At 39.6% G+C, this 10000-nt stretch overlaps 1 protein-coding gene across 2 annotated transcripts in view; it reads left to right on the top strand.

Moving 5' to 3' along the window:
• Window positions 1–7051, top strand: part of LOC106945641 (homeobox-containing protein 1) — a 21698-nt gene extending 14647 nt beyond the window's left edge. For both annotated transcript variants that reach the window (XM_015029470.1, XM_015029469.1), the window contains 4 exons: window positions 1–21; window positions 1703–1798; window positions 3405–3523; window positions 4539–7051. The exon at window positions 1–21 is cut by the window's left edge and continues 62 nt beyond it. In XM_015029470.1, coding sequence (XP_014884956.1) covers window positions 1–21; window positions 1703–1798; window positions 3405–3523; window positions 4539–4694 — 392 coding nt within the window. In that variant the 3' untranslated portion in view covers window positions 4695–7051. The remainder of the gene's footprint in view (window positions 22–1702; window positions 1799–3404; window positions 3524–4538) is intronic.
• Window positions 7052–10000: the final 2949 nt, after the last annotated feature.

Below are 10000 nucleotides of genomic sequence, written 5' to 3'. Positions count from 1 at the left end.
ATTCTGTCATCCAGAAACCAGGTTGGAAGGCCGTCATTTTTCACCCAGATTATTTTCTCATTTAGATTTTTTTTTTTCCATCTTTATCCGACAGACCGAGAGATCCAGACACCTCCAACCATATTATTGAGCTACTGAGAATAAACGCAAACATTGCTTTGATTAGATTTTCTTCCCTTTTATCTACGGAGACTTTGGCTTCCTCTTATTGGATAGAAAATGCACTTCCTCCTCATAGCTTTAATCTCTGGAAGGGATTCAGGTACTTTTCTAAACATCATTTTGTGATAACTTGCTTATCATGACACAAAATTCATCTGGTCTTTACCAGATTGTTTATAGTGCAGTAGATAATAATATTTCAGCAAAATCTTCCATATGCAGGTACAAGAACCTAATTTGGTACAGATGTTCCCAGGGGCTTTTTTTTTTTTTTTAAAGAAACTGCTAGCCACAGAAAAAAAATTCAAGATGACCACCATGGTCATGTAGGAAAATTTATTGTTGCACTAGATATGCCAATCATGAATGATTGGCATATCTATATTTAGTTATGCTTTCTTGATATTTTTTTAAAGATGGCCACCATGGCTGTTATAGAAAAATAATTTTTGCACTAAAATCACCAAGTAGATGAGTGTGTTTGGTGTTAAATCAATTGTAGCTCTGCTAACGCTAACTTGCTAAACACTTACAATTTTGCAGAAGCTAATCCTAAACACAAGTAGATTCCGTTACTATTTTTTTCCTGGACACAAAAAATTTGTGGAATCTAACGCTAAACCGCTGAACACAAAAAAATGATCTGAAGCTAACACAAAACCATTAAACACATTTTTTTTTAAACCACAGAAGCTAACGTTAACACACATCATCTCCTTCCTGTTGACGGCTGGTGTGAGACTCGCAAACATCCTCAGATTCAGATTTTGCTACATGTTATTACTTGAAAGTTGTATGAATAAGAGAACCAAAGTCAAACACATTTGATGTGACATAAAGTTAATCCAAGTCATGAAAATGGGGAACGTTTTATGGTAAGAACTGTTTTAGCTGACGGTCATCTTGGACAGTGAGTCATGATCCTGAAATTCAAGTGGCTAATGAGAAATATGAAAAGCATGCGACCTGACTGGTGAGCATGCTCATCTGACACCTCAGATCCATAATTTATGAAAAACCAAAAACCTGGGTGAGAAATGGAAACCTATGGCTTTCCTTTTGTCATGTAAACAATGAGATGAAATATTTTGTTTGGATGGATTTTTTTTTGTTTGTTTTTGTTTTTTACAATATGCATTTAAATTGAAATAATTTTACAACCTCTAAAAGGCTAGATCATTTTATTATGTCCTGATTTCTAAATAACCCAGGAGCTACAAAAGGTTGGTGTCGAGTCAACCGCTAGATGGCACTTCATCCCAAAAAAACAAAACAACCTTTTACTGGTATTTTCCATAAATACAGATTTTTTTTCTCTATCTTTTCTCCCCCTGGTGTCTCTTTATGCTTTTAGATTATTAGTAAAAACTCAGCTTGATGACTACAGAGTCTTGGAGGAACGAATATTAGACCTCCTGTTTTATTTATTTTTTTATTTTTTTTGCAACACTTTATGAGTTTCTTTAATATTATAAAAAGTTAATTTTGCCATTAAATAGAATAAAACTGATCCTACTTACTCATTGCTCTCCTGCTTCAGGCTGCAAACTGTCAGAGTTTGAGCGGGTGACGGCGTTGAAGGTGTACAACTGGTTCGCCAACCGTCGGAAGGAGATGAAGAGAAGAGCAAACATAGGTGAGAGCGGCTGACCTGACAAGAGCCGGCCAACAGTTCACGCACACACACATACATATACAAGGCCTTTTCCACCAACCGTTCAGGTTCCCGAATGTGTTTTCAAATCGTTGTTGAGTGTTTCCACAGAAAATAACGAGGTTCCACGGCACAAACTGTGGTTCAACACAGGCACATCTCTCTGTGATGTGCTGATGATCAATTGAAAGGTCTAGGATTGTTAAATTAGCAAAAGGCTGGACTTTTTTGTAGATGAGCTACTTTTCAAGAAACTGAAGCTGACTTCCGTTTGCGGCTTTCGATTAGAGTTTAGATGGGGCCTAAAAAAATCCAAATTTCGGGACGGGCTCTGGATCTAAACTCTACTTTCTATCGTGGAAACGGCGACAGTTTGGTCAATCTTGTTTTTCCTAAACTAATTCTTTAAAGCAGTGGTTCTTAACCTGGGTTCAGTCGAACCCCTGGGGTTCGATGAGTCGGTCTCAGGGGTTCGGTGGAGCCTCTGCCACGGAGGTAAAGACACACTGTGTAAAGTCGTGACTTTGCCATCACTTGCTGCAGAGGATCACGTTACATTGCTGAGCCAATCAGTGCTGCGGAGGAGCACTGATTGAAGGAGTTTCACTCTCAGCATGGATTTGAACTTGTGTCTTTAATTACTTCAGCAAAACTCACCATTTTTACCAAATTCTGTACCTTTCGGTGTACTTCTAAATCTGCTCCTTAGTCGCATCTTTTCGGGGTTGCTACTGCCTCTAGTGGCGTGGGGGTGGTAACACAACTAATATAATTACATTACTAAATCAGAATACCGCAAAGTCTTTATTATTTATTATGAATTTTTCATTCTCTTAAGAATGTAGAGCTAATTAAATGACCTAAACAAGATCTTAAAGTGGTTCCAGTTTCTCTCGATGGCCAACCTGTTGAAACTGTGGCAAATTTTAAATACCTTGGGTCGTTCCTGGACAGTCAGCTCAACTTTGCTGAAAACTGACTATATTTTGAAGAACTGTTCTCAGAGACTCTACCTTTTAAGAAGACTTAGTGATCATGGGGTGACCCAACTAGACTCTAGTTGGGTCACCCCTACGTCTTGAATTTGTGGTGGGGGGATCATATTTTATTTATCACTACAGAAGGGTTCAGTGAATGCGCATATGAAACTGGTGGGTTCGGTACCTCCACAAAGGTTAAGAACCTCTGGTCTAAAACTTGCTCAAGCTTAAGAACTACATTACTTAAACTCCTAAATATGGACTACGTTATTTTACAAGCAAAGTCTTTCAAACTTTTTGGGGGAATTTATGGAATCTGAACTTGCAATCGAAAGCCGACTTCAACTTCCTCTGTGTTTTTATTCACCGTGTTGCTTGTTGTAGTCCATGAAAACCATTGAACCCGACATCTTGCGACTACACTCTCCTACCGCGTTGTGTAATTCCCGCTGTTTTCAACACATGCTCGCTTCCACAAACTGGTGGAAACGGCGTCAGCTCTCAACGAGGCACCGAGGTTTGAAGGCAGCAGAACCAGTTCAAAAACCTTCAGTGGAAACGGGTTGTGAGTGCTCAATCTCTGCTCCGTCCTGTTTTGTCTCAACCAGAAGCCGCCATCTTGGAAAGCCATGGGATTGAGGTGCCAAGTCCGAGCTGCCACTCAAATGGCGAAGAGGGAGAGCTGCAAGAGTTTGTAGATCAGGTGACTCATCGGTTCTCAGAGCAGGTACATGAACGAACGTGGAGCCACTTGGTGCACAGTGTGTGGTGAACGGTCACAAACACAGAATCACCAGCGTAACCTTTTCCCTACACTGTCATCCAAAACTATTGATTTCCTCTCTACATTTTTACAACCACAGACTTGTTCTTTATTTGGGAAGGCTCTAACCAGATTCAATACATTTTTTTCAGTGATTTCAGAAAATGAAGCTCTTACATTTTGTTGATTCATCAGACATATATTGAAATATTTCAAGGTTTTTTCTTGTACTTTTGATGCTCATGGCTCGCAGATAAATCAGCCAAAACATTCAGTGACTCAGAAAAGTAAAATACTAACTTCAATTTAACAATTTATTTTAATAACATGTATTATAAATAGAAATGCCCCATTCTGAAAAAATATTTGATCATTTCCTGCATTCAGTACTTGTAGCTTTGTAGTACAGTACCTGAAAATCTGTTCTACTTGAAAGTGGATTGGAGTTTCCCCTTCCAGTAGACCAATGACCCTGACCGTACATCTAGAGTTAAGATGCATGTTTTTGAATGGGCTAGTCAAAGTCCAGAGCTAAATTAGGTTGTAACTAGTTTTAATATAAGGTTTCCTCCTCCTTCCACGTGTCGGTTATGTTGGTCTTTAAGTTTGCCACGTAAAATCTACCAAAAGGATCCACTGAAGTTTTTGTTTGACACATAAAATGAGAGAAAGTTGATTCCTGTTGCGTTGTCTGATGTTGCGTTTAAATCTTTAGAGTTGCACCTGAGCTCCCTCATATGTTAACACTGTTGGACCTCAGCGGTTCCCGCTCTGCCCTTTGTGTTAGCAGTGATCTGCTCTGTGAGAGTCGGTGTGTAGCAGCAGCAGCAGCAGAACGAGCTAACAGCAGGCAGCGCCACACAAACACACTCCGGAAATCTTAAAGCCGCCGTTTTGATGGCTTTAACAAGCCGACCGACATTTTCTGAGCTGCTGTGTAGGCAGAATGGCCATCTCATTACCCCTCTGCCTCTCACAGGAGGACGCCTCTTCCCAGAAAATCGTTGACCAACAAGATGGCTCCTCGCTGATCACTGGGGAGGTGGCAGTGGCAGCGGCCCCGCTGAGCCCCGGCCCTCAGGGGGCGGAACAGAAGGACGAGGATTCAAAAAGGGAGTCGGTGGACGAGGAGTGACTAAACCCAGCCAGACTTTCAATCGCCATGTCTGAATTTGATTCAGTCTGAAACAGAACAGTAAAATGCCTCCTGCTCCACCCGCGGGTGGACCCTTCTGGGCCAATGGAAGGATGGGGGTGGGGGTTGGTTGAAGCCCTCTGAGGTGCCTCAGGTGAGGAGGCCACTGCATTTATCAACAGTAATCTTGCTTATAATAATGGCAATATACAGTCTACGTAGAGGTATATAAGGTCTATGGTATATATATCAATATATAGTGCATTCCAAGATGGTATCAAAATGCCTAAATCCTGTGAGGGGAGTATTATGTAAAGGACGCCTCACCATTTCAACATAAGCTGTTTTTCCTGTTTTTCTTTTGCTGCGTTTGGTTTACTCCAGCGTGCGACTGCTGAGTGGAACAAGCTGAGCCTGCAGGTCAGGTTTTGATTGGCTGTTGTGGAGAGTGCGGCTTCTGTCTTTTAATGAAACAGAAAAGACAAAAAAAAAAAAAAAACGCCGTCTTGTTGGTGCTGGGATGTCTTTGCCTGGTCAATCAGCACGTGGTGCCGATACTAAATCTGTACAACCCAGAGGGATAACTGGCGTCTCAGGTAATCCCAAAGTGACAAATTGCACCACCTTTCCTTTTATTATGTGTTTTTTTTTTTTTTCAATCAAAATTGTGTTTAAAGAAAACGGTGTTATTTATACTTTTTTGATTTCATGGTGTCCTGGACTAGAGATGCTCCGAGAAGTCAACTGCTGACTCTAATCAAACAATTTTCAACAATCAGTCCAAAACAACCACCACTACATGTAACCAACAGCAGGTGGAGCATACAGCCACACTCTTCTGTGTGGATGTTGTCACTGTGGGAAGAACACTCAATTATTTTTTTTGTTAGTCATAAAGTTAGTGTCTTCTATGAAATTTTGAGACATATCTGCATATTAATCAGGCCGCGTGAGAGAGCAAGATTTTGAGCAGATAACAGGAAGGCTGAATAGAGTGGTGTACGCCAAACTAAAAAAAAAAAAAAACACCTGGGAGTCCTGCTGTCTTGTTTCCCAAGGCGGCTTTACAGAAATTCAACCTTTAGACGTTTGACCAAAACAACTTAATCACATAAGCGACACAAGCAATAATGACCCAAATATTGAGCTCAATGGAGACTATTGATGGTGACTTATTTATCTTATTTAACTGCCTCATTACTTGCCTTTTATTTTAGTTTTATGAGTTTGACTTTATTGAATGAAGTGTTATTGTCTTTTTTCAAAGTACCTCTTTTAAGTTTGTTACTTCTAACTTTGTTGAGAGTAGGAGAGCCTCTAAGGTAAGAATTTACACATTCATGGAAAACACACAGGCTGCTGTTTCAGTAATGCTAGCAAACTTACCGCTAATATAAGATGCTACAGCTAGTTTAGAAAGGTAAACTTTGGGATAATTCCACCTTCACACAGTAACAGAATACATATGTCTCTGATTTAATGGGCTTCAAAGCTGGTTTGAAATGGGCCACAGAATCCTGATCAGTGCATCTCTAGACCTTACACACCTACAACAGAATGTTTTTTTTTTTTGTTAAACTCATTGGTGCTGTTTAATCTCATGTCAGAGTCTAGCCAAAGAGGCTAGCTTGGTTACATAATAATATGTAATCGTACTTATTTTGATGTATCAACATCAAATGTATATTGTATATCATATGTATATCGTTTCAGAAACGCTGACTCGCTTGTTGCTTCTCCAGGAAGGCTTCAGGCACCTTTTCCTCTCTTACTGGGATAAGCTAAAGCTTCTAAGCTCCTGTACATTTTGTGCAAAGCTGCACTTCAAAGTGGACCTCACTCTAACTAATCCCTCAAAACCTCACTGGGGGTGTGTATTATTTTAGTTATACTGTCATATTTCCATACCCAAGGCCGCAGGAGTCGAATCTAATTGTTCATGTAATGAACAACCGATACTTTATTGTCAAAGGAAGCCACCATTGTTGCCTCCTAATGCCAAAGCTATGCCAGATAGAGCTGATCTACGGATGCCCAGAGCAGAGAGTAGGTTTATTTGCTCCGTTCAACACTAGCCACCTCAAGCTTACCTCAGAATGACTGTTTCTAGGAGTGATTTCCTGGCTGACAGCAGCCAGTGAATGGGACTGTTTCTCTTCTGAACGGTGTTGTGTGTCATGTAGCATTTACGGCATTGGGCTTCGTCCTGTGTTGTCAGTGTCCAGTCACCTCCTCAGTTCTGCTGTCCAGCTTTGGACAGGAATCCCCCAAAGCTGCAGCGGTTTCTTATTACTGCGCTCCTCTGCATAAGCTTTTATCTAACGAGGGAAGACGATAATAAAAGTGTACACAATCTTTGTCGAGTTTCTCTTGATCATTCTTGCGCAATTTGAGGTTTGGCCAAGATGAAGAAGCTTGACGTTCAGTCGCTGTATGATTCAGGTAAGGAATTACAATCATACAAAATCTTTCATTTGAACTGTTGACAATTTATTAGGTTTTTACTGTTAAAGGGGACGTATTATGCAAAATTGACATTTTACACGTTTTTGTACTTTCATTTGGGCTTCTACTGCTTCTTGGTGTCTGGAAAGTGAAGCGTTTCAAAATCTTTATGAATGTAACATTGCAAATCAGCAGGAATCGCCCTGTACCTAGCAACCCCAGCAAAGCTCAGAACGTCACCTAGCAACCCAAGTGGAGTTCTAGTTCTAGTTGGCTAGTTTTGCTGCTGTATGTGCTGTACAATGGCTGCTGGAAAGTACAAGTGTTTTACTGTTGACTTACCATCCAGAAACCACATGCTGCATTCTTGTTTGTTCTGCTTTTCATTGATGTACGGTTATATAATTGCACATCTGTTTGTAACTATTTTCACATGTGAGTGTAAACGTTGAGTTGGGGGGGCGTGGCCAGCAGCTTATATGGATTTAAAGTGACAACGGGCCATAAAACAACTCAAAATCAACAGAACTGACCAGACTAACATCTCATTATCTAAGAGTGACTTTGTGTAAAAAAACATTTTTATGAATTGTTCAACTTTAGTATTAAACTCTGAAGCAAACAAGACAAACATGCTGCACAATGTGTCCAGTGGTCATGAATGTCCCCTGATGTGTTGTGGAACATGTCTGTAGAAGCGTTCTCACAGTCTACTCATGTACTCTTGAGACTGCTTTGTTTTTTTTGTTTTTTTTTGGTGGCATTTTGTATCTGCTTAAATTCGATCTTAAAACTTTGTTTTATCTGAAACATTTAAGTGTGATGTTATGATTTAAAATATTTTAAAGATTTTTGTTTCATTCAGAACACATGGTGTTGGAGCAGAATGTTTTTGTTTTTTTTAAAGTCACATATTTAAGTGTTTCAAAAGTTTTAGTGATGGAAAAATCCCAAATTGTGTAGACCTAATGAAACTTTTATGATGCGCTTCCTTTAATTGCCATTCCTGCTGCAAACCACAAGAGGGAGACATTGTCTGCTGTTGATTCGTGAGGTACTGAATGAGATACTTTTAAAAGTCCTGTGGTGTTTATCTAAAGCAAATTAAAAGCAAAAAATAATATTCCACGTGCTATGCTGACAGATGACATGGAAGGAATAATTATATTTAGTAACTTGAAGCAGAGTCATTAAATAATTCAAAGTGTTTTTCAGAATAAAACATGATGAATGTCACTGATATATTTGCAAGTAAACTTTTTGCAGGTTCTTCTGGGATTTTTTTCCTCTTTTTTCTGACATTTCCGGAATAATCGGCTCGCATCAGGCTCGCCCATCTGGTACCCGGAGCAGACTGAGGAGCCTCTGCATCTATGTGCAATTAACTTGGAAAAAACCGGATGAGAAACTTTCTCTGCATTGTTCCTTTCTTCATTTCATTAAGCTAATTAGTGCAATAAAAGGGTTTAAACCCGCCTGCCATACAGACCAGATTCATAATGACACAAATCAAAGCCACTAAAAAGCTCCATTAAGATGACTTATGACAGTGTATTGGGGTCATTGTAAATTTCCACAAAAAAATATCTGAAAGTTTCTAGAAAAAACAAGGAAATGTGCAAGTTTGAAAACTCAAAAAAATGGAAATTTTGAGATTAATCTCAGAAATTTTCCAATATAAAAGGTTGAAATTTGAGTTTCGAAACTTGTAAATTTGCTAGAAAAATAGCTCAGAAGGCTTAGAGAAAAACGGTCAAAGTAAAAAGTGACCAAGTTCTGTTTTTTAATAGAAATTTTCTGAGATTAATCTCAAAGTTTTATTTTTTTTATTTTTATCTACAATTGAACTAACGCGTCATCGTAGATCTACACCAGGATTTTATTTCCCAGGGGCGTGGCCACAGGGATGGCTGAGGGAGGTGCGCCGGTTATTCTTGAAATCTGATTGGCCACCCCAGATGTTCGTTTCTTATCGTACGTAGATTAACGTTTTGTTCACAAAATGCCGTGTTCTTGATAGTTTCACATTTATTTCTTTTTAAAATGTTACATTACGTATTAAAAAGCTTTTAATTACAGACAAGCTGCTATTTTTCAACTCTCGCCCCATTGACAGGTTGATGCATATTATGTTTAATAATAAGAAAGAGAGCCATGAGGCTAAAAACTACCCTCTTCATAATGGAGAAAAGGGGGTAATTAGATAGGTGTTTGTATTGTGTGGTTAATTTGTAATGGTTCAATAATTTTCCGTTTAAATGTGAAAAGTTGAATAGAGTTAACATAACAGTAAAAATAGAGACGTATATACATGGTTAAGCTACGCTAAGCTAAACAGGCTAATTGTATGGCTAGAAAAGTTAGCATGTGCCATAAGACGCTGCACCAAACAGAACTGCTGCACAGTTTTCACACGCTGAACAGATCCGTGTTTTGTTTGGGTGAATAAATAGTTGTTCATGTTTTGACCCCACTGGTCGTTGTAATCTGAGCCTGCAGTGCATTTAGATGAAATTCCCACTTTAGTTTTCCATCCTTCTACAGTTCGCTCCCTCCCCGCCCCCAAGAAAAAAAAAAGTCTAGACACGCCCCTGCCGCTAGTGCAGACAGTGATGAGAGCCGCTCACACACACACACACACACACACACACACCAGGTATCCAGCGGTGTGTTTCGGCAGCGTCAGGCTTTAACACCATCATTGCTCTTCTATCAGATGCGCTTTTCATCCTCGTCTTTTTTAGCAGCCACTTGCAAAGCAAAATTCATGACCTGCCACCATTTTTTTTTCTTTTGCTGACTGCACACACAGCATCCTCTGCCCCCATCCCCCACTAGACCACCCCCCCCCTCATTTGACT

This window comes from Poecilia latipinna, unplaced genomic scaffold, assembly GCF_001443285.1.
Source record: "Poecilia latipinna isolate Pla-1442-1.1 unplaced genomic scaffold, P_latipinna-1.0 Scaffold154, whole genome shotgun sequence".
Taxonomy (NCBI): domain Eukaryota; kingdom Metazoa; phylum Chordata; class Actinopteri; order Cyprinodontiformes; family Poeciliidae; genus Poecilia; species Poecilia latipinna.
This window is presented reverse-complemented; position numbering and strand designations above follow the sequence as displayed.